This window comes from Vigna radiata, unplaced genomic scaffold, assembly GCF_000741045.1.
Source record: "Vigna radiata var. radiata cultivar VC1973A unplaced genomic scaffold, Vradiata_ver6 scaffold_70, whole genome shotgun sequence".
Lineage (NCBI taxonomy): Eukaryota > Viridiplantae > Streptophyta > Magnoliopsida > Fabales > Fabaceae > Vigna > Vigna radiata.
The window spans coordinates 868,793-893,736 of record NW_014542367.1 but is presented as its reverse complement, the minus strand read 5'-3'; the positions used below and the strand labels follow the sequence as shown (position 1 = coordinate 893,736).

The 24,944-nt window shown below is 36.7% G+C and overlaps 1 protein-coding gene across 1 annotated transcript; it reads right to left on the bottom strand.

The window, feature by feature from the left end:
* Nucleotides 1–21,315: 21,315 nt before the first annotated feature.
* On the bottom strand, nt 21,316–24,316 carry LOC106779928 (receptor-like protein 12). The gene has a single exon (XM_014668148.2). The coding sequence runs from the start codon at nt 24,006–24,008 to the stop codon at nt 21,432–21,434; it is 2,577 nt and encodes an 858-aa protein (XP_014523634.1). The 5' UTR covers nt 24,009–24,316; the 3' UTR covers nt 21,316–21,431.
* Nucleotides 24,317–24,944: the final 628 nt, after the last annotated feature.

Here is a 24,944-nt window from a genome sequence, read left to right as displayed (position 1 = left end):
TGTCTCACAAGTCCACTTTGAGAGCACCAACTCAAGTCCAAAGCAAATGGAAAGATGTACAATCCACCCTCAATGCAAAGAAGCCAAATCAAGACAGCACATGGTAGAAGCCAAAGAATGAATGAAAACTACAAGACAAATGATGAAAATGGAACCTAAAAAATCAAGAAACTTGGCACAAAATAAGGAGGCAACAATCTAATGATTTTATGAAGACAAAACAACAAGAAAATGGAGTCAAAACAGTGGCACAAAATGAACAAGACAGCAAAGAAAATTAACACAACTAAGGAGCAAAATCACATCAACATGCTACGGATACATGAAGGGCAAGACCGAATTAATGCTGGAAATAATTTTGGCAAACCTCAAACCAAAATATTCTGTATTGGAGATGAAAAAGAGGCTCCAAATGAAGCAATCAAACACACCAATCAATGAGAAAACTCTCGGCCAAGCACACCAAACAACAACCAATTTTTTTGTTGATTTTATTTTGATACAACAAATAGCTTGTGGTAAAATGTCTCGACCAAGCCACTTTAATGAAGAAAATGTGTTTGATTGGAAGCACAATTGTAATGGTTTATAGCCTCTATTTATACAGAACTAATAAGCAAGGTTCACACACTTAAATCCAATGATGATCAAGCTCAATTCAACACACAAACATGGAGATGTAAAAAATACTCTTAGCTATACAATTTCAGAAAATTACTCTAGAAAACTCCTAAAGAGGAAAAAACATATGACTCAATTCAAAGCTAGCAAGCAAGAAAATACATATACAATCCAGCCAAGACAAGAAATTAAAGCTGGAGCAACAAACAAAAGGAAATAGGACACCTACTTGTTGAAGACCTCCAATAGCATTGTTGTTGTTTGAAGAAATGACTGCTTGTATAATGCTCTGGACAGCCACGGTTAAACACTCCCAAGCTGTGATATGAAGTGTTGATTCCTTGCTTAAGAGTATGGAGAGGGTGTAGCAACGTCCAANGAGTAATTCCAGCCACAACAATCTCCAAACAGCCAACAACAAAGCAAAACAGTGGAGTATTAATTCAACAGCAGAACACTGGATGAACACAGTGGAGAAACAAATTTACTGGGAACAGCACATAACGAATTTTAACAAAGTAAAAATTTTACATGAAACTAGACATCCAGACGAAACTTTTTAAAAAAAATTCACTCAATTTGGATAAGAAATGAGTTCAAACGAAAGCATACAAGTTGACAAAAAATCACCCTGATGCTGGGCGGAAAAAAATATTGGCTGAGCGAAAATGAACTTTTATAAGCTATTCTACTATAGCATGCAATTCCTAAGAAGATCAAAACCCAAAGGCTCATGATACCACATGATGGGGAAGTTCACACCTAGAGTGAATATCCTAAATGACATACAAAGAAATGGAGGAGAAATTAAAAATGGAAAAGATTAGAGAAAGGAAACTTAGGAAATGAAGATGCGCCACTTGAACAAGCTTCCAAGATAAGCATCAAGAGGTGGACTACCACTTGCTTTAGCAAGATAAGGTCTGTCCAAAGAGGGACTATAGAGATAGGGAACTATCTCAAAAGAGGATTGCAAGATGCAATTCAACTCAAATTTCATTCAATTAAATGTAAGGTGTACAAAGGAGAACCCCTAGGTTGCTTATATAGCTTTTGGAATGACTTTGGTGAAGACTTTCAAGCGATGTAGGACTTGGAAGGCTCTAAGTTCTGTCCAGCAGCAGCTGCAACGTCCCTAGGNGCATGGGAGTCCCACATTGCTTAATTCTCTCATTCCAAAAGGGTTTATAAGCTTCCTAGTTCTCCTAGAGTTCAAAAACTAACACTAGCTATGCTTCCTTGCGCTACAAGCTAAGACGCCTACTTACTATTCAACTAGAACTAACGAAAAGAAACTAAGAGGCAAATACAAGCCTTTGAAACCTATTATACTCTTTTTATGCTCTTTTGTCACTCTGAAAACTCTTCATTGTTGCCCTATCTATGATCATATCATAAATCAAGTTCCATCTGTGTAGAATCTCTTGGTGTGATTCTTAGTGTTTTAGAATGAAAGTAGGAGCTCAGTCTTGGGGGTCTTCCTGACGCTCCAATGGCCTTTCTTCTCACGTAGAGAGGATTGAACCATGTGGTGAGGAGTAGCAGGAGGTGTTAGTCTTAGAGGCTTCCAGTATGCTCCAAGGCGTAAAACAGACTAACCTCGTAAGTGTGGCAAGGTGAGGAACCTAAGTTTCACAAGCCACCATAGGTGCATGACCCGCGATAGCTCGACTCTCATTCTAAAGTCCGGACGAGTCAAGTCTAGAAATTCACATGCTAGGATATATGCCTTAATCTGTTCTCATTTGAGATTAACTCTTGTATATGCTATGTTTGACACATTGCATGCTTTTTATATAATTAACTCACCCTTGCACTGCTTGTGCTTGTACCATGTTTGCGTATGTCTTTCTTTTGCAATGATCATCCACTTGGATGTGAGTAGAGGAGAATGAGGTTTCACTAGAGCATGTCTTGTAAGGAAATGAAGATGTTGCTGCTTAGATTCTCTAGAACTTAGTTCTTTTACCATCTTTTGAAATACTTTCCACTTAAGTTATCTTGAGATACTCTCTAGCACTTTAAGTTTTAAATTTTCAGCTATTTCAAGGATGATTGTACTCCTAATGTTTCAAGTACATTTCTAACTGCTTTCTCTTATTATAATGGATGACATATAGATTATATATGCATGCTGTATATTATTGGGATGTCACATGTTTCATGGAGATTTTCAAGAAATTGGAGATTAACATACCCTTCTCTAAAGCTTTGCAACAAATGCCTTCATATGTTAAATTTCTGAAGGAACTCCTCACTAAGAAAAGGAAATACATTGAAGAGGACACCATTGAAGTACAAGGAAACTACAATGCTATCATACAAAAGCTTTTACCTCCCAAGTTGAAAGATCCAGGAAGCTTCACCATTCCTTGCACTATAGGGAATATCTCTATTGGAAGAGCGTTGATTGATTTGGGAGCCAGTATCAATTTGATGTTGCTCTCTATGTTTAAGAAGATTGAAGGTTTGGAACTCTAGCCTACTCGGATGACTCTTCAATTAGCATATAGATCTCTGAAATATCCTTATGGGGTAGTTAAAGACGTGCTGATGAAGGTGGACAAATTTTTATTTCCTATGGACTTTGTTATCATGGAGATGGAGGAGGATGTAAATGTGCCTCTCATTCTTTGGGAGAGCTTTATGAAGACTGCAAGAGTTTTGATTGATATGGAGACCGACAAACTGAAGGTGAGAGTGCAAGATGAAGAAGTAAGTTTCGATGTTTTTGAAGCCATGTCTCACCCAAAGGATGACAAGGCATGTTTCCATCTTGACACATTTGACGAAACTTGAATGGTGCAAGGGAAGATGATGCATTGTATTTCTCCTTTAGAGGAAACGCTAGTTGATACTTGTGAAGAATTGAATGAGGAAGAAGAAGAATTGATTGATGAGTGCTTGACTAATTTGGAGGAGTTGAAAGAAGTTCCTGTGCATGAGGCGAAAATAGAAGAGATCAACACATGAGGGATACTAATGAAGAAAATAAAAATTAGCATCTACTGGTGGATGCTATGTGATTAAACATCTACTGATGGATGTTGCTAACAACATCTACTGATGGATGCTATGATGATGGAGATTGGGTCAAGCTAGTGACGTTAAAGAAGCACTTGCTGGGAGGCAACCCAGTTCTCTGAACTTTTAATTTTAATTTTTTTTGTTTTACTTTTAATTTTTTATTTTATGTTATTTATTTTATTGTGCTCTCCTTGAATAAACTGAATTGCTTTGATTCAACTGTGCCTGTTTTGTGTGATGTGGGTTTTGCTTTATGAGATTCTAGTGTTTGATTGAGGTTGAGATGATGCATGATGTGCTATAAGTGATGAATCCCAATTTGTGAGACAGGTGCTTGAGATAAAGTTTGATTGAGATACTATGTAGGATGTTTTTCTAAATTTTGGAGCTTGTGATTTTACCTGTGTGAGTTTTGAGCTTCAGAGTTATTTTTAAATAATTGTTATTACTTTGGAAGCATGAAAGATTTTGCCCAAATTTTCTGTGATTGAACTACTTGCTTGTAGGTTCCATATGATCAAGGCCATCTTTTGTTATCCCTTATTCTTTTAGCCTTCACATAAATTTTGCCCACTGAAAAGAGAACAATTTGTTCTAACCTTTGAACCTTTAGCCTTATGCATGTCTTGAAAAACCCTTTTGAAAAATCTTTACCTTGTGTTAAGTTGAGAACATTTGAGAAGGTACTAATAAAGGTTCAAGTTTGGGGTTACATGGCAACAATCCACTTCTCTAGGCAGTGAGCAATAAAAAAGAAAAAGCAAGTGAAAAGAAAAGGCAAAAGAAAAGAAAAAGTGAGAAGAGAAAAATTCAAAAACAAAAGAAAGAGCTCACTGCAGGGGAAAGCTGGGAAAAAGAAAGAAAGTTTTGTTCTTAAATGGTACTTACACAAATGTCTCTCTTATCCCAAGGAACTTTCCTGACCAGAAAAACCAATTTCCTTCATAGCCCAACCAAGTTACAAGCCATGAAAAGCCCTTGTGATGATAACCTGCATGTGAGTATGTTTGATTGTGGTTAAATGAAAGGCAAAATTAATTTGTGTGGCATTGTAATAGTAGAGAGAAACACTACACCATACACCTGTGAGCTGATAAGACACTTTTGAGTGCTTGAGTGATATACTTTTGAGCGCTTGAGTGAAACACTTTCCCTGGTGAGGAATAGTGCTCTAAATTTATGATTGCATCTCTGCTTGGTTGATCGATCACTCTTAAGGATAGCACCTGTTAAAAATGCATCACATTGATCCTGAAGCATCTGCACATCTTGACTGAAATGTTATGCTGAAATTGATAAAAGTGATTCCTTGTCTTGAAAAAGTTTTTTGAAAAAGGTTGAGTCATTGTAAGGATTGTTCTGAAAAGTTGAGTAAAATTTTGTTTGGTTGAGGACAAGCAAAGTTCTAAGTTTGGGGTTGTGATAGTGGTTTAAAACACCGTTATTTGTTACGTGATTTTGATACTAAAAGCACCCTTTTTCACTTAGAAACTTGTTTGGACTCATATCTTTTCAGTAAAATGTGTGAATAAGAGAGTTGAGGTTGATTTCAATGGTTTTCTAAGAAAATCCCCTTGTTTTGACAGAGATTGAAGTAATACTGGAAGAAGAAGTGAAAAGCCAAGAAGATGGAACTCAAAAGGGGTCAAAAAGAAACCAAAAGGAGGGAAAACGCGAAGCCCGAGCATCAAGGAACGAAAACTATGTGACCCACTTTAGCACTGGTCGCCCAGGCGGTGGCCCCGTTCAATTCTCGCCCGAGTGAGCTCCCTGCGACGCTTGGGCGTGATTTCACTTGGATCGGACCCTGTTTCTGCTCTGTTTTGATTCTTTTGGACCGGGCCGCTTTCTGGGACGCGCTCGACACTATTTAAAGGACCCTAGGGCTCTGGGTTTTACATTCCTGGCAGAGAAGAGCATAACAATACACTCTTAGCCAATTCTTAGCCTTCCATTCTATTTCTTCCATTGTTCATAGAGTTCCCCCATGTCTGTGGGGAACTAATTTCTCTTTGTTGTTGGGGATCTCACTTAAGCATAAATCAAAATCAATTTGTTCAAAGAGGTGGACTATTTACTATACCACTGCAAGCTAACAACACTACAAAGCTTGAGGAGACTCTCCAATAGTTCCTGAAGGAATCTCTCTCAATTCAGAAAAGCATTCAGGCCTCATCAAAAAACATGGAGGCACACTATAAGTTCATAAGCTAGAGACTAAATTATATCAAAAACAACAGGAAGCCTAGAAGGGAGTGCAAGGCAGTTGTCACTAGAAGTGACAAAATTTTAGATGAGAGAAAAGAAAAAGAGAGATTGTTTGAAAATGAGAGAGAAAAACGAGCGAATGAGAGAAAAGAAAGAGAGAGATTGAGAGAAAAAGAAAAATATGAAAAAGAGAGTGAAAGACAAGAGAGTGAGGGGAGAGAAAAAGAAAAAAAATGAGTGAGGAAGAGAATGAGAGAAAAAAGAAAGAAGTTTTTGAAAAATCCCTTCCTTACCCAAAAAGTTACTCTAGGAAGGAAATAGAAAAGCAGTTTGAGCGCTTCATGGAGATCTTCAAGAAATTGGAGATCAACATACCTTTCTCAGAAGCCTTGCAGCAAATGCCTTCATATGCAAAATTTCTGAAGGAACTCCTCTCTACAAAAAAAAGGACATTGAAGAGGAAACAATTAAGGTACAGGGAAACTGCAGCGCCATCATTCAAAAGTTAATACCCCACAAATTGAAGGATCCAGGAAGTTTCACTATCCCTTCCACTATATGAAACATCTCTATTGGGAAAGCACTAATTGATTTAGGGGCCAGTATCAATCTCATGCCACTCTCCATGTTTAAAAATATTGAAGGCTTAGAACTTAAGCCTACCAGGATGACTCTTCAATTAGCAGACAGATCTTTAAAATATCCTTATGGGGTAGCTGAGGATGTGTTGGTAAAAGTGGACAAATTCCTGTTTCCTTTTGATTTTGTTATCTTGGAGATGGAAGAAGATGTGAATGTTCCTCTTATTCTTGGAAGACCTTTCATGAAAACTGCAAGAGTCCTAATTGATGTGGAGAATGGCAAGCTGAAGGTGAGGGTGCAAGATGAAGAAGTAAATTTTGATGTCTTTCAAGCCATGTCTCACCCAAAAGATGATATGGGTTGTTTCCATCTTGACACTCTTGACAAAATATGCATGATTCAAGAAAAATAGATATGTGATGTTCCCTCTCTGTAAGAAACACTTGATGACAATTATGAAAAATTGGCTGAGGAAGGCTTGGATAATTTTGAAGATTTAAAGGAGGCCCCTTTATTGAACTCAGAAGAAAAAGTCAAGGAAAGAAAACCAGAGCTGAAAATGTTACCTCCTCACTTGAAATATGTTTTTTTTAGAAGAAGGGGGAAACAAGCTAATCATCATTAGTAATTCTCTCTCTCCCAAGGAAGAAGAAAAATTAATAAAAGTGCTCAAAGCCAACAAAGGAGCTATTGGATGGTCAATCTCAGATCGCAAAGGCATAAGCCCAACTTATTGCATGCACAAAATATTCATGGATGACGACTACAAGCCAGTGGCTCAACCATAAAGAAGATTAAATCCAGTGATGAAAGAGGAAGTGAGAAAAGAAGTACTAAAGTTACTTGAAGCTGGTATTATTTATCCTATCTCTGACAGTGCATGGGTAAGCCTAGTACAGGTGGTACCAAAGAAAGGAGGAATAACAATTATTTACAAAGAAAAAATGAACTCATTCCCACAAGGACTATTACTGGATGGAGGATGTGTATTGACTACAGGAAGCTAAACAATACCACAAGGAAGGATCACTTTCCCCTTCCTTTCATGGATCAAATGTTAGAAAGATTGACAGGCCAAGCTTTCTATTTTTTTCTGGATGGATATTCAGGGTATAACCAAATTGTGGTGGATCCTAAAGACCAGGAAAAAATGGCTTTTACTTGTCCTTTTGGAATTTTTGCTTACTGAAAAGTGTCATTTGGACTATGTAATGCCCCAGCTACTTTCCAGAGATGCATGCAGGCAATTTTTTCAGATTTAATAGAAAAATGCAATGAGGTCTTCATGGATGATTTCTCAGTTTTTGGAAGTTCCTTTCATCAGTGTTTGTCTAACCTGGATATAGTACTCAAAAGATGCACCCAATCCAATCTTGTTCTCAATTGGGAAAAATGTCACTTTATGGTAACAGAAGGTATTATTTTGGGTCAGAAAATTTCTTCCAGAGGAATTGAAGTGGACAGAGCCAAAGTAGAAGTCATTGAAAAGCTTCCACCACCCACCAATGTGAAAGGAATCAGAAGCTTTTTGGGACATGTTGGTTTTTACAGGAGGTTCATCAAAGACTTTTCACAAATTTCAAAACCACTAAGCAACCTCCTTGTATATGACGTCCATTTTGTGATGAATGAAGAGTGCCTTAAAGCCTTTGAGATCTTGAAAAAGAAATTAATTTCTACCCCTGTAATTCTAGCTCCTGATTGGAATCAAAGCTTTGAACTAATATACAATGCCAGTAATTATGCCATAGGAGCAGTTCTTGGTCAAAGAAGAGAGAAGGTTTTCCATACCATTTATTATGCAAGTAAAGTTCTAAATGAAGCCCAATTAAACTATGCCACCACAGAGAAAGAGTTTCTTGCTATTGTTTATGCTTTAGAGAAATTTAGACCATATCTCATTGGGTCTAAGGTGATTGTCTACACTGACCATGTGACTATAAAATATTTGCTAGCCAAACCAGATGCCAAACCACGGTTGATCAGATGGGTACTTTTATTGCAAGAATTTGATGTGGAAATCCGTGACAAGAAGGGGAGTGAAAATGTAATTTGGGAATGATGAAGTCACAGGCAAAGAGACAGAAATTTGGGAATCCTTCTCAGATGAAACACTTATGTATATTCAGCAAAGGCCGTGGTTTGCTGACATGGCCAATTTCAATGCTGCAAGAGTCATCCCAGAAGATCTCAATTGGCAACAAAGAAAAAAAAATTGCATGATGCTAAACAATTTGTTTGGGATGATCCTTACCTCTTCAAAATTGGAGCAGATAATCTTTTGAGGCGTTGTGTGACTAAGGAAAAAGTAGAAGGAATTTTATGGCACTGTCATGACTGCAGTCAGGATTTTATTGGCCAACCCTTTTTAAAGATGCTCATAATCATGCCATGAACTGTGATAAATGTCAAAGGACAAAGACCATCTCCAAGCGTCATGAGATGCCACTGCAAGGCATTTTGGAAGTCAAAGTTTTTGACGGTTGGGGTATAAATTTTGTTGGACCCTTTCCACCTTCTTTCAACAATGAATATATATTGGTGGCAGTTGACTATGTAAGCAAATGGGTGGAGGCACTGGCTTGCCTAAGGAATGATGCCAACACTGTCATTAAATTTTTGAAAAGACAAATCTTCTCACGATTTGGAACACCTAGAGTGCTCATCAGTGATGGAGGATCCCATTTTTGCAACCACTAGCTTGCAAAAGTACTACAACACTATGGTGTAAGACATAAGGTGGTCACACCTTATCATCCTCAGACAAACGGGCAAGCTGAAGTTTCTAATAGGGAGATAAAAAGAATCCTGGAAAAGACAGTCACCACTTCAAGAAAGGATTCATCTCATAGGCTAGATGATGCCCTTTGGGCATACCGAACCGCAATAAAGACAACCACTGGGTTGTCTCCCTTCCAAATGGTTTATGGAAAAGCCTACCACTTGCCAATAGAGATGGAACACCGAACACTATGGGCATTAAAATTCCTGAATTTTGATCCTGGAGAAACTGCAGAAAAGAGAAGAAGGCAAATTATTGAGCTTGAGGAGATGAGGCTACACGCCTATGAGTCTTCTAAAAGCTACAAAGAAAAGGTGAAGTATTATCATGATAGGAAGCTGGTAAAAAAGATCTTCACTCCAGGAGAACAAGTGTTGTTGTTCAACTCTCGACTAAAACTTTTTCCAAGAAAGTTGAAGTCCAAATGGTCTGGCCCGTTCCTGATAAAAAATGTCCTCCCCCATGGAGCGGTTGAGTTGACAGACCCAACTGCTGAAGACCCACAAAAAAGCTGGGTAGTTAATGGACAACGCCTCAAGCAATACTTGAGCAATGAGGTGGAATGCCTCTCTACAATCATGCAAATGGTTGATGTGACATGAGCTTATTGGGTCAAGCTAGTGACGCTAAAGAAGCGCTTGCTGGGATACAACCCAGTGCTCTAAACTTTTACTTTTTAATTTTTATTTTTTATTTTTGGTTTTAATGTGTGTTTTTTTAGTTATTTTTACTGTGCTCTGCTTGAATTGAACTAAACGTCTTTGATTCAACTGTGCTCTATTTTGTGTGATGGTTTTCTTTATGAGATTCTAGTGTTTGATTGAGGTTGAGATGATGCATGATGATAAAATCCCAATTTGTGAGACATGTGCTTGAGATAAAGTTTGATTAAAACACTGAGCATGATGTTTTTTTTGAATTTAAGAACTTGTGAGATTACCTGTGTGAGTTTTGAACTTCAGAGTTATTTTTAATTAATTATTATTACTTTGAAAGCATGAATGATTTTGCCCAAATTTTCTGTGATTGAACTACTTGCTTGCAGGTTCCATATCATCAAGGCCATATTTTGTTATGCCTTATTCTTTTGGCCTTCACATAATTTTTTCCCACTGAAAAGAGAACAATTTGTTATAACCTTTGAAACTTGAGCCTTATGCATATCTTGAAAAACCTTCTTGAAAAATCTTTACCTTAAGTTTAGTTGAGAACATTTGATGAGGTATAGATAAAGATTCAAGTTTGGGGTTACCAGGCAACAATCCACTTCTCTAGGCAGTGAGCAATCAAAAAGAAAAAGCGAGTGAAAAGAAAAGGCAAAAGAAAAGAAAAAGTGAGAAGAGAAAAATTGAAAAAAAAATAAAGAGCTCCCTGCAAAGGAAAGCTGGGAAAAAGAAAGAGAGTTGTTCTTAAATGGTATTTAAATTATTTGTCTCTCTTAAATCAAGGAACTTTACTGACCAGAAAAACCAATTTCCTTCTTAGCCCAGCCAAGTTACAAGCCATGAAAAGCCCTTGTGATTATAACCTGCTTGTGAGTATGTTTGATTGTGGTAAAATGAAAGGCAAAATTAATTTGTGTGACATTGTGATAACAGAGAGAAACACCAAACCATTCACCTGTGAGCTGAGTGAGACACTTTTGAGTGCTTGAGTGATACACTTTGGAGTGCTTGAGTGAAACACTATCCCTGGTGAGGAATAATTCTTTGAATTTTTTATTGCATCTCTGCTTGGTTGATTGATCACTCTTAAGGATAGCACCTGTTAAAAATGCATCACATTGAGCATGATTGAATTGAAGCATCTGCACATCTTGACTGAAATCTTATGCTGAAATTGATAAAAGTGACTCCTTGTCTTGAAAAAGTTTTTGAAAAAGGTTGAGTCATTGTAGTGATTGTTATGAAAAGCTGAGTTACATTTTGTTTGCTTGACAACAAGCAAAGTTCTAAGTTTGGGGTTGTGATAACGGCTTAAAACACTGTTATTTGTTATGTGATTTTGATACTAAAAGCACCCTTTTTCACTTAGAAACTTGCTTGGACTCATATGTTTTCATAAAATGTGTGAATAAGAGAGTTGAGGTTGATTTCAATGGTTTTCTAACAAATTCCCCTTGTTTTGACAGAGATTGAGGTAATATTGGAAGAAGAAGTGAAAAGCCAAGAAGATGGAGCTCAAAAGGGGTCAAAAAGGCACCAAGAGGAAGGAAAACGCGAAGCCCGAGCGACAAGGAACGAAAAACTACGCCTCCAACATCACCATTGGTCGCTCGGGCGGTGGCCCCGACGCCCGAGTGGTGGACATTTGAAGCCTGGGCGACCAAATCTGACGCCCAGGCCTTACATGAGCCTCAAATCTCGCCCAGGCGAGCCCTCTATGACGCTTAGATGATATTTCACTTGGATCGGGCCATGTTTCTGCTCTATTTTGATTCTTTCGGACTGGGCTGCACTTTAGGACACGTTTGACACTATTTAAAGGACTCTGGGGCTCTGGGTTTTGCATCTCTGGCAGAGAAGAGCATAGCAATACACTCTTAGCCAATTATTAGTCTTTCCATTCTTTCTTTCTTCCATTATTCATAGAGTTCCCCCATGACTATGGGGAACTAATTTCTATTTGTTGTTGGGGAATGATGTAACCTTGTAAACTCTCATGTATTTGAATTGATTCTTAATTTCATATGCTTTTTCATTAATTGTTAGAGTAATTCATCTGTTCCTATTGCTTGCTTATACAATAGCATGATCTGTGAGTTGCATGAGTGCCGACAGGTTCCTTTCAATTCAGGTCATTGTTGAATTACTCCTAAGGGTTATATTGCTCAGACATGAGGGTATGAGTCTTAGTCGTCTTAACCTCTTGATCTTCACATCTTTTTACCAGGAACGCTAGGAATTGTATGAACTGGTGATTAGAGACAGGCTTATTTACCGAGCAATCGGGTTTAAGTGTTTTAGTGAGGGACGTTGGCATTAATGCATAAAGAAGAATTCTTATATACATGAGAGGGAACTTGGTGAAATCTAACCCTAAGAACATACTCATCTCATATAAATCAACCATCATTCATCTCTGTGCTCTTTTGCCATTGATCAATTGCAATCTTTATTTTCTTTATTATTTTTGCACTCCAAACCCATTATCTCTTTCATTTTAAGTCTTAATTAATCTTGTTTTCACACAACTATTCAGCGCCGAGAGTCCTCTGGAATACGATACGTGGTCTTACCATTTTATATTAGTTGTGCGACTCGTTACACTTGCCGATTTGCCCCAACACAAGTTAAAAGATATGTAACGCAGCAATAAGCTTAATTGAATACACAAACAAGTTAATCGACTAAATGTAAAGAGTGTAGGGATCAGAGAATTCAAATATGATTTTTATACTTGTTCGGCCAACCTGCCTACACCCAGTGTCCTTCCAACCACGGGAAACAAATGCACTATAAAGATCAAGGTTTTTACAGCAATGTTTCTACAGCAACCTCACGTCAAAATGTAAAACACCTCTCTAACCCTCTACTCTAATATAGGCAGTAAACAATACAGACAAGAAGCAAGAACACCTTCTTCTACTGTCAAACCCTTTGAGCCACCCTCAAAGTCAAGAACACAATTTTTCTTCCTACAAACACCGCAGGGAATCCAAGCCAATCTTCAAAGATTGCAAATTTCTGGTCGTGCAGAATACAACTCTTCATGCAGAATAATCAGACGATTAATACACAACAAACCTTGCTTCTAAGGAAACCTTTGATTCCTTGATCACCACGGTCAATCTCTTGTTCTTGGAGCTTTTCTTTTCCCTATAAAATCACACAGCATTATCCGAAAGATGTGAAAATGCCAATTCACAAAAGTTCTTACACAAATCAAATAAGCATCAATTTATAGTAATACACACATCAGACACATTTTAATCGATTTAGCTACTAATGTAGTCGAATACATCTTGCAGTTATAATAGACTAACATCAATCACAACATATTTAAAAATATGACCGTTAAGACAGTTATGTCAAGCATTTAACTAGTTTTCAAAATAACAATCAACTTAGTCGAATACAAATCGCATGCAGTTGATTATGTAACAACACTTAGAATATTTTTGAAAAATTTTCTCTTCAAAATATCTCATAGCACATTTGAAAAGAGTTTGTGCAAATACACGAGTTTTAATCGATTCATCGCATAATGTAATCGACTTAAAACTGTTGTTTTGCCACACATTAAAGTTCAACCAAAGTGCTTGTGGTTTTTCATTTTCGAAAACATATGTTATGCATCCCCAGATAAAATCACATGTTAAACACAGTGGTTTGCATTAAACAACACAATCATGTTCAAAAATATGCTTATACAGATATAACACATTTAAGCAAAAACATATAACATGTAAGCACAGAACATGTAAACACAGAATACACATGTGTTATTAATTATGTGTTGTCATCATAAAAAACATAGTTATCACTAAGATTGTAGGTTAAGCTAAACCTGTGCACCCCCTGTCAACAATCTCAACAATATGGACCAAAAAAGTGCACACCAAAAATCCCAAAGAAAAATAACACCTCTAGCTATCAAAATGAAAAATGTCAATTAATTTGGAAAATTAAACATTATTCATGGCACTATTCATGACACATTAAACAGAACACAACACCCACTAACACAGAGACCTATGACAGAACCGTTGGTCCTCAACAACGACGCCAAATTTGATCGTCTAATGTCGCACTCAACTTAAATTGATGTTGTAGATTAAATGAAATAACTAGGGAATGACTCCTAAGTCGTCTCTCAAGGATCAATTTTTGGTTTTGTCATAGGATTGAACACATAGTGGGGGGTTTTTTTTCGAACAAATTGTGCGAACCAAATTAACTAACTAAAACACAAATTAAAGCACTAATTAAAAACAGTTGGTCACTAGTTCAATTGCAATGTTTCCTATCCTTGATTAACAACAAATTAAATGTTTCTCTTACCCCTAATCTAACATGAATTAGAGGGTGATGGTGGTTTCCTTATCCTTGGGTGGTAGGTGATAACAGTTTAAAACACCGTTATTTGTGATTTGCTTTTGATAATAAAAGCATGCTTTTTCACTTAGAAACTTGCTTGGACTCATACTTTTTCATTAAGTTGTGTGAATAAGAGAGTTGAGGTTGATTTCAATGATTTTATGACTAATTCCCCTTGTTTTGACAAAGATTAAGGTAATATTGGAAGCATAGATGAAGAGCCAAGAAGATAAAGCTCAAAAGGGCATGACAAAGCACCAGTAGGAGGGACAACACGAAGCCCAAGCGCCCTGAAGAGAAGCTTGAGCAACGAAAATCGACGTCCACCGTCGAGGCGCCCTTAAACGTCTTACATACATGAGAGGGAATTTGGTGAAATCTAACCCCAACAGCAAACCCATCTCATATTAATCAACACTCATTCATTTTATGCTCCTTTGCAATTGATCAATTGCATTCATATTTAATTTTTTGTTTTTGCATTCAAAACCAATGATCTCTTTTTATTTAAGTCTTAATTAATCTTTTTATCACACGATTGCCTTGCGTCGAGAGTCTTCTGGGTACGATACTTGGTCTTACCATTTTATATTACTTGTGCGACTCGGTACACTTGCCGAAATAATCCAACAAGTGTTTGGCATCGTTGTTGGGGACTCACGGTTTAAGCTATTTTATTTGTGTAATTCTTGATTAACTTTGACTTTATTTTATATTTATTTTTCATATTTTTATTTTTATTTTTTTATTTTTTGGTGTTTTGTTTTGTTTTTGTACTAATAGTGTTTTCTAGGGTTTTGTATCTAATGCTTGCATGATGCAATTCGAACAAGAATTTTACTATTTGGGCACTCAAGTCTACCAAGGTAATTTCAACCAGTTGTGGGAACCTCACTCAAGCATGAACCAAAGTCAATTTGGGGAAGTTGATGGACTACTCAATAGACCACACAAGCTAATAGTACTACAAAGCTTGAGGAGACCCTCTAGTGGTTCATACAGGAATCTCTCTCAATTCGAGAAAGCACTCAAGCAGCATCTCAAAGGATGGAGGTGCAATGTGAGCTCATAATTCAGAAGCTGGATTATCATAAGGACAACATGAACCCTAGAGCGGAATGCAAGGATGTTGTCACCAAAATTGGCGAGGTTTTAGATGAGAGAAAGTAGAGCGAAAAGAAGAAGAAAGGCTAAGCTAAAAAGAAAAAGAAGAAAAGAGAGAGAATGAGAGAAAAATAGAGAGAGAAGAAGAAGAATGTTTGAGTGAAAAAGAGAAAGAGGTAGAAAAGGAAGAAGATGAGAGAGAAGAAAAAGAAAGGTTGAGTGAAAAACAAAAAGATGAAGTAGAGAGAGGAAAAGAAGAGAGTGAGAGAAAAGAAGAGATAAAAAGTGAGGTTGAGAGAAAAGAAGAAGAGAAGAATGTGGAAGAAGAAAGAAAAGAAGAAGAAGAGGTTGAGAGAGAAAAGGAAAAAGTTGAAAAAATTCCTCTTACCCTAAGAAATGTTCTAAGGAAGAAAAAGAGAAGGAAGATGAAAAAGGGAGGAAATGAGGATGAGAGAAAAAAGGAAGAAGTATATGAAAATCCTCTGCCTCACCCAAAGAAAAATCATAAGAAGAAGGAAAAACAGTTTGAACGTTTCATGAGAGTCTTCAAGAAATTGGAGATTAAAATTCCTGTGATTGGGACACTGCAGCAAGTTCCTGGTTATATTAAATTTTTGAAGAAATTCAACAAAAAGAAAAAAATTGAGGCACCAGGTAGCTACATGTGATCAAGCGTCTACTTAAGGATGCTATTGATTAAGCTTATGGGTCAAGCTAGTGACGTTAAAGAAGTGCTTGTGGGAGGCAACCCAGTTCCTGAAATTTTTATCTTGTTTTATTTTATTTTTATTTTTTTCTTTTTAATTTATTATTTATGTGATTTGGATTTGAGTTTGTTTTAGGTTATATGTTGCTTCTGATGGCAGTAATGACAATATCTACTGATGGATGCTTCCACAAAATCTACTGATGGATGTTGCTATGATGAGGATGATGAATGACAACATCTACTAATGGATGCTGCTATGAAAGAGGATGGCGACTAGACATCTACTGATGGGTGCTAGGTGATTAGGCATCTACTGATGAATGCCAATGAAGATGAGAAAGATTGGTGTCTATTGATGGATACTAATGAAGATAAGAAATATTAGCATCTACTGATGGATGCTATGGGATTAGACATCTACTGATGGATGTTACTAACAACATCTACTGATGAATGTTGTGATAATGAAAATTGGGTCAAGCTAGTGGCGTTAAAGAAGTGTTTGCTGGGAGGAAACCTAGTTTTCTACCATTTTCCTTTTAAATTTAACTTTTGTTTTATTTTATTTTATTTTTATTGTGCTCTGCTTGAATGAATTGAACTGCTTTGATTCAACTGTGCTTGTTTGTGATGAGTATTGCTTTATGAGATTCTGGTGTTTGATTGATGTTGAGATGATGCATGATGTGATATAGGTGATGACTCACAATGTGTGAAATAGGTGCTTGAGATAAAATTTGATTGAGATACTGAGCAGAGTGTTTTTTCTGAATTCTGGGACTTGAGAGTTTACCTATGTCAGAATTGGGCTTTAGAGTTTTCTTGTCAATAATTGCTATTACTTTGGAAGCGTAAATGATTTTGCCCATATTTTCTGTGATTGAACTACTTGCTTGCAGGTTTCATATGATCAAGGCCATCTTTTGTTATCCCTTATTCTTTTAACCTTCACATGATTTTTGCCTACTAAAAAGAGAACAATTTGTTCTAACCTTTGAACCTTGAACCTTATGCATGCTTTGAAAAACCTTCTTGAAAATCTTTACATTGAATTAAGTTGAGAACATTTGATGAGGTATTGATAAAGGTTCAAGTTTGGGGTTGCTACGTAGCAACCCACTTCTTTGGGCAGTGAGCAATTGAAAAACAAAAGCAAGAGAAAGGCAAAAGAAAAGAAAAGAAAAATAAAAAGAAAAGGAAAAGCTCACTGCAAGGGAAAACTGGGAAAAAGAAAGAGAGTTTGTGCTTAAATGATAAATTCATAAATGTCTCTCTTAACTCAAGGAAGTTTGCTAACTAGAAAAATCAATTTCCTTCTTAGCCCAGCCAAGCTACAAGCCATGAAAAGCCCTTGTGAAGATAACTTGCTAGTGAGTATGTTTGGTTGTGGTTAAATGAAGGGCAAAATTAATTTGTGTTACATTGTGATAGCGGAGTGAAATACACCAACACCTCACTATACACCTTTGAGCTAAGTGAAACACGTTTGAGTGCTTGAGTGATATACTTTTGAGTGCTTGAGTGAAACACATTCCTTGGTGAGGATTAGTTCTTTGAATTTTTTATTACATCTTTGCTTGGTTGATTGATCATTCTTAAGGATAACATCTGTTGAAAGTGTATGAGCATCACATGGATTTTGATTGAATTAAGGCATCTACACATCTTGATTGAGATCTTTATGCTGAATTAATAAAAGGGATTTCTTGTCTTGGAAAGAAAAGTTTTTGAAAAATGTTGAGTTATTGTAGTGATTGTTCAAAAAAGCTGAGTTACATTCTGTTTTGCTTGAGCACAAACAAAGTTCTAAGTTTGGGGTTGTGATAACGGTTTAAAACACCGTTATTTGTGATGTGATTTTCATAATAAAAACACCCTTTTTCGCTTAGAACCTTGCTTGGACTCATACTTTTTCATTAAGTTATGTGAATAAGAGAGTTGAGGTTGATTTCAATGATTTTATGACTAATTCCCCTTGTTTTGACAGATATTGAGGTAATACCGGAAGCAAAGATGAAGAGCCAAGAAGATGAAGCTCAAAAGGGCATGAAAAAGCACCATAAGGAGGGACAACACGAAACTCGAGCGCCCTGAAGGGAAGCTTGAGCGAGGAAAATCGACGTCCATCGCCCGGGCACCCCTCCTGGCCGCCTGGGCGGCGGGGTCTCCAAGCTTGGGCATCAAACTCACCGCCCGGGCGCCCTAAGTGGGGAGCCTGAGTGTCAGCTTTTCGTGGATCAGTGCTTGTTTCAGCTCTATATTCACTCTATTGGACCAGAACCTGAGGCTCTAGGCTTTGAATCTCTGGCAGAGAAGAGCATAGCATGAAACTTTTTTCCCAATTCTCAGGCTTTCTTTCTCATTCTCTTCTATTTTTCATAGAGTTCCCCCATGTCTTTGGGGAACTAATTTCTATTTGTTGTTGGGGGATGATGTAACCTTGTAAACTCTCATGTATTTAATTTGATTCTTATTTCCATATGCTTTTTCATTAAATCTTAGAGTAATTCATTTCTTTCAATGCTTATTGTGTTTAACTCATTCATTAACATGATTTATGAATTGCATGAGTGTCGGGAAGTTCCTTACAATTCAGGTTCTTGTTGAATTACTTTTAAGAGTAATATTGGTCAGGGATGAGGGTATGAGTCTTGGTTGTCTTTAAGCTCTTGATCTTTATGTTTTATTACTAAGAATGCTAGGAATTGCATGAATTGGTAATTTGGGACAAACTTATTTGTCGAGGGATCGGATTTAGGTGATTTAGTGAGCGACATTGGTATTAACGCATAACCCCAACAACATACCCATCTCGTATTAATCAACATCCGTTCATCTCTGTGCTCTTTTGCTATTGATCAATTGCATTCATATTTAATTTTTTGTTTTTGCATTTAAAACCAATTATCTCTTTTTATTTAAGTCTTAATTAATCTTGTTATCACACGACTGCCTAGCGCCGAGAGTCTTCTAGGATACGATACTTGGTCTTACCATTTTATATTACTTGTGTGACTCGGTACACTTGTCGAAATAGTCCAACATCAGGAAGGCATGTTCTTTAGTTGGATTGTAAAACTACTCGAACATATTTATAGGGGAGGCTACAGATTAGGTTGTAGAAGCGATTATAGTTGGTGAGGTAGGGTACAAGAGTATGACTGTTTTTTTCACTATGGTGTTTTGGTATTTGAAGAGGCTCATGATGGTGTTAATTATGATAGAGCTACACATGTTGATGAGTATGGTGATGATAGAGCATCAGGGAAATACTATGTTGGTAGTAACGGTATCAGGTGGTATATCAAGAATAGAGGATTGAGTATTCAGATATATTTGATTTGTTAGGTTTTGAGGAATAAGAATCATGTTGCAATTACTTATGTGTATGGGGTGTTTGATTATGGATGATATGATCAGAAGGTTTGTATCTTGTTGTGTGATTGATTATGGTGGATATAATCAATACATATGAATATTGTTGTTATGTTTGTCTTACTGGTAGCTTACCCTATATGTTTTTGTGTTTGTGTTTGTGTTTGTGAATGAAATTATGAATGACGATCGTATAATGCGTTATACATGAGCAGATGATGTTACAGATGTTCTAGAGGTGTGATTGACTCGAGAGAGCATGGGGAAAAACTTTAGGATTCAATTAAAGTTATTTTGTTTTACAAGTTAAGACAATATGATTGGAGTATTTCCTTCGTTATTTTATTACTCGAAATAATATATTTCCTCTGTTATTTTGTTTTACAAGTTAAAGTACGTTTCTGCGCTTTTGATAAATTTTAAATTTTACCAGTTTTTAATAACCCATGACATCTAAAAAATTGGGTTGTTACAATAATAATTGTTAGAAAAGCAACGCCTTATATCTCAAGGCAAGGGGGGTGGATTGGATTTTACCTTAAACAAATTATCTTTTCAAAAGCTTTGTAAAATCTTTGGTTTTCTTGAAATCAATAAAACAAGATGTGATGAATCAACGATAAAAGAGAAAGAGTAAAGAGAAAGATCAGCACACACAATCTATATTGGTTCGACCAATCCCAAGCCTACATCCAATCCTCCTCCAACAACCTGAGTTGAAGAGATTCCACTACAAATTTGATTAAGTTTATAGAAATAAAGTGATACCCCTCTCAATTTAGTTCTCACCACACTCAAAATCAAATATAGAAAATAAGAGATGAATACCCTCAATCTCTTACAATCCTTGAGAACACTCACAACTCTCAAACCCTTGGCCAACATGCACAGGTAGAAAAACGCATATTGTCAATGATGATCCTGATCTTCTAGTCACACTCCTCTTGGTGCAGATCAAATAAAAAAAGTTCAGTCCACTTTCTTGAAAGAGTATTGATGTGTAAGAAACCCAAATTGATCCTTGATTATTCAAGACCACTTCTTGGATGCTCCTATAATCAAAACTTAATGAATTAGTTAGTAATTGAAAGTGATAGCAGTTCAATGTTTTGGTGTGTGATACTTGACTCTTAAGTGTCAAGGTTAGAGAATGGATGTATTTTGACCGAGAACTCTATAAGTCAAGGCCTTATTGTGGTTTGTTATAAAAAGTTATATATGTTTCTAAATGTCTTAAAGTTGTAAACATTAAATGAGTTTATTTTGAAAATTGATGTTTTTATTTGTGATATTAACTCAACCACATGTTTGTAGTAGTGGTTTCCATATGCGATAATCATGATTTATCATAGAAGCGTATGATTATACGGGTGTTTAGGAATATACACAACACTAAGAAGAGTAGCTAATGTGGTGAGATGTTTGAAACAATTTTATAATCTGATGGTTTTTTTTTTTTTTTTCAATAAAGTGTATATTTGTAAAATAATGATTTTTTATTTATTTATTGATATTTTTATTAAAATATAAATAAAGTTTTATTTTAATTTAAGCAACTTTGTTAACTGAAAATCTGTAATTTTACACTCAGATTGTATTTAAATTAGTCGGAGAAAGCTACTAATGAAGAAGTCAAATTTTTTCCATTTTGAATTGCCCCCATAAAGCTTTAGAGTCAAACAATAGAAACATGCATCTAATATCTGGTTTTCGGGTAAGTGAGAAGCAAATTAAGGCAGCATAATCTTTTGGCCAAAGTCATCTAAAGAACAGCGAAATTAGTAGGAATTAAAATTTCGTTTTCTATCTGTAAAGCCATACCTGAAGAGTATAAACAAATATATATGGTGAAAAATAAGGTGAATATGGTGCATAGAACAATTGCATATATTCAAATTGATGTTCATGGGTCACAAAACAAAAGAGGCAATAAAGTATAGACATCTTGACAGTGTTATCAACTTTCATTTACCTCAGATGGAACTTAGTGATGTGCCACTAAAGCTTTTAACTTAACAGTCACAAAGACATGAAGTTTGTGTGCGCCATAATTAAGGAACCGAATATACACACGTCTCCATGTCCTGTTAAGGAATAGAGAACCCCAAAGCCCCCAAAATCCCACTGCAAAACCAACTCCTGTCCCAAGGTAGAGTGACTCGGTGTCAAAGGCATCATCATTGCTTCCTGCATATTGCTTTGACACTTCAACATTACCACTTCCTTGTGTGCAGTTAATTGGTAGAGGAGCTCCACAAAGCCTTGGGTTCCCAGCAAAGCTAGAAGCATTCAAGCTCTGAAGCTGAGTCCCAACTGGGATTTGTCCAGTGAAATCATTGTATGACATATTCAAGAAGCTCAAGAAAGATATAGAGGAAATGGAACCAGGAATTTCTCCATAAAGTTCGTTGCTAGATAGATCAAGAGATTCCAAGTTCTTCATGCTTCCAATCTCCCTTGATATCTTTCCTGTGAAATGATTTCTGGACAAGTTTAAGGACTGTAACTGAACAAGACTGAAAACTTGTGACGGGATTTCCCCTGACAAGTTGTTAGATGAAAGGTCAAGTGTTCTAAGTAATCCATAGTCCTCATACTGTAGCTCCTGGCTTTTGTTGTACAAATTGAACTCAAACGGGTAATGATTTGTTCTTTGTGCTCCACCCATGCTAGGAATGTCACTGATGCATGGAGGAATAGGTCCTGAGAGATTGTTGTGGAAAAGATCCAACTGAATCAGTGAAGAGAGATTGCATAGCTGGGTTGGAATGTTTCCTTCAAATTGGTTAGATCCCAGTAGCATCACTTCCATAGCACGTGGCATCTTTGTGGGTACAGTCCCAGAAAAATTGTTCTGTTTGATATTGATGAATTCCAAATTTGTTATGTTTGATAGGTCCAATGAAAAATGGCCAGACAAGCTGTTATTGTGCAAATCCAGTGCTATGAGATCAATGAATGTAGCTATTGATGGAGGGAGTTCACCTGTTAGCATGTTACTCTCCATGAAAAGGAAAGACAAACCTTTCCAATACTCCCAACAATCAGGAACTCCTCCAGTTAAAAGGTTGAATGATATGTCCAAATAGTCCAAATTGTTTTGACTGCCCAACTTGTGACAGAACAAAGGGGCAATGGGTCCATAGAAAGAATTGCGGGACAAGTCCAAATAGATAACATTTGCTGATATATGTGGGAGCCCTCCAGTGAAATTATTATGATCCATAAATATGAGCTGTGAGTTGAGTGTGATGTTTGTTAAGTCTGCAGAGATGTTGTTCTTGGAGAGGTTGAGCTGTGTAATATTAGCCACAAACCTCCAAAACTGGTCACCATTTATGGATGAGATACTTGAATTAGGAACCTCTAGATATACTAGCGAGTGTTGTGTGTAAAGCCATTCTGGAAATTTAGGACCTAACTTTGCATTGCTCAAACTAATGCCCTCCAACTGGAAAGGGGGAATCCAGTCAGAAGTCAAGTCGAATGAAAAGGGAGCATTCAACACCAGTGCTTCTAAATTAGAGAGATTGGAAAAATGGTTTTCATGAAGAACACCTGACAAGGATTCACCACCTATGAACAAGCTTTTCAAATTAAAGAGCTGTCCAAGGCTGGTTGGAAGATTACCACTCAATGAACTGGAGCTTATGCTCAAGTCAACCAAGGATGAGAGATTTCCGATTGATGAAGGGATTGAACCAACAAACATGTTCTCAGACAAACCAAGATATTGCAAATGTTCATGTTGGCCTAACCACTCCGGGATGGATCCATTAATTTCATTGTCGTGCAACCTTAAAGATTTAAGGTTTCCAAGGCTCAACAAGCTCTTTGGTAGGCTACCTTTTAGAAAATTGAAGCTGAGGTCGATATTGGAGATGGTGGTGAGGTTGAAAAGCCAGTAAGGCAATTCTGAATCAAAATGGTTCCCAGAGAGGTCAAGAGATAAGAGTGAGGAAAAATTGACAAACTTGATGGATGGACTGATATTGGTAAGATGACAACTTGCCAATCTTAGCTCTAACAGTGATGGATGCAATTGCATTGACTGAAGCCAGTTGGACTCATTTTGAAGATTGATTTCACTAAGGTTGAGATATTTCAAGGAAGAAAGTTGATTAAGCCAGTGGAGATTATCAACATGAAGATCATCATTAAAGGATAAGTCAAGAAACTGGACATTAGAGAAGCTAGCATGAGCATCAAATGGTGCACTTAAACTAGTAAAGCCATTCAAACTCAAGTCCAAGTAGCTCAAAAATTGAATTTGAAGCAAAGACAAGTTGATTTCACCTTCCAAGTATTGTTGCTTTAGATCAAGCCTTGTAACTCTTCCTGTGTTGTTGTCACAGTGGACTCCCTTCCACGAGCAGCAATCATGTTGAGAGGACCAGGAAGGGAGCTTGTTGGAATGATTCACAACACCAAGTTTGAATATCTGCAATGCGGATCGATCCTTTTCGTTGCAAACAAGATGAAAATTGGTTCCACAGGCACCTCTGTGGAACATGATTGCACATAGCAACCACAGAAGAAAAATTGAAAGTTGTGAGGACATGGCTTGGAAAATGAGAACTCGATGGGGGTGGTGTTAGTGCTGACTCCTAGCACTTATCTATATAGCACATGTTGCGTTGCCCCTCTAAATATCATATCAATCATGTTCGTCTCATCAAAGTAAGCATGCTGGCAACAAGCATTAATCACAGGAATCAGGAAACGTTCAACACTAAAACTTTGCGCGTTGATTCTTCTACAGTCTTCAATTGTGTTATCTACTTCCAAGTATATTTACTTCAGATTTGTTGGTTTTACTATTTAATAGGAGTGACAAAAATGTATCATGGTCCCTTAAAAATGCGATGGGGTAGGATGGTCCCTCGTAGGAGAACGGACTAACAATCCTACTGTTAAAAGGTGAACTAGCGGGATCTAGTCGGTGAAATTTTTCTTTTTATTTTTTTTTTTAAATTTGTTATATATATATATATATATATATATATATATATATATATTGCTTACATGTATCATCAAAGTAAAACTCGACATCTTTATGTAGTAGTTTGGAGAAGGAAATGACTTTCTTACCGAAATCTCTCATATAGTGTCGGTAGAAATCTGCATGTCCAAGAAAAGATAGCATCTTTCGCACGTAAGAGGGATGAAGTAATTGTGCAGTAACATATATTTTAGCAAGATCTACTTCTATACCTTTGCTAGAAATGATATGTCCTGAAACTAAACCTTGTTCTACCATGAAGTGACATTTCTCAAAATTGAGAACAAGGTTGGTTTCAATGCATCTTTGCAAAACTTTATCCAAACTGTCTAAACATGTATCAAATGAGGACCCATACATAGTGAAATCATTCATAAACACCTCTATGCAACTCTCTAGAAAATCACTGAAAATGTTCAGTATGCACAGTTGGAATGTACTTTGTATAGGCCAAAAGGCATCTTCCTATAGGAAAAAGTGTCAAAGGGACAGGTA

Coding starts and splice junctions, on each gene's coding strand:
- LOC106779928 (XM_014668148.2), bottom strand. CDS start 24,008: ATGTCCTCACAACTTTCAATTTTTCTTCTGTGGTTGCTATGTGCAATC.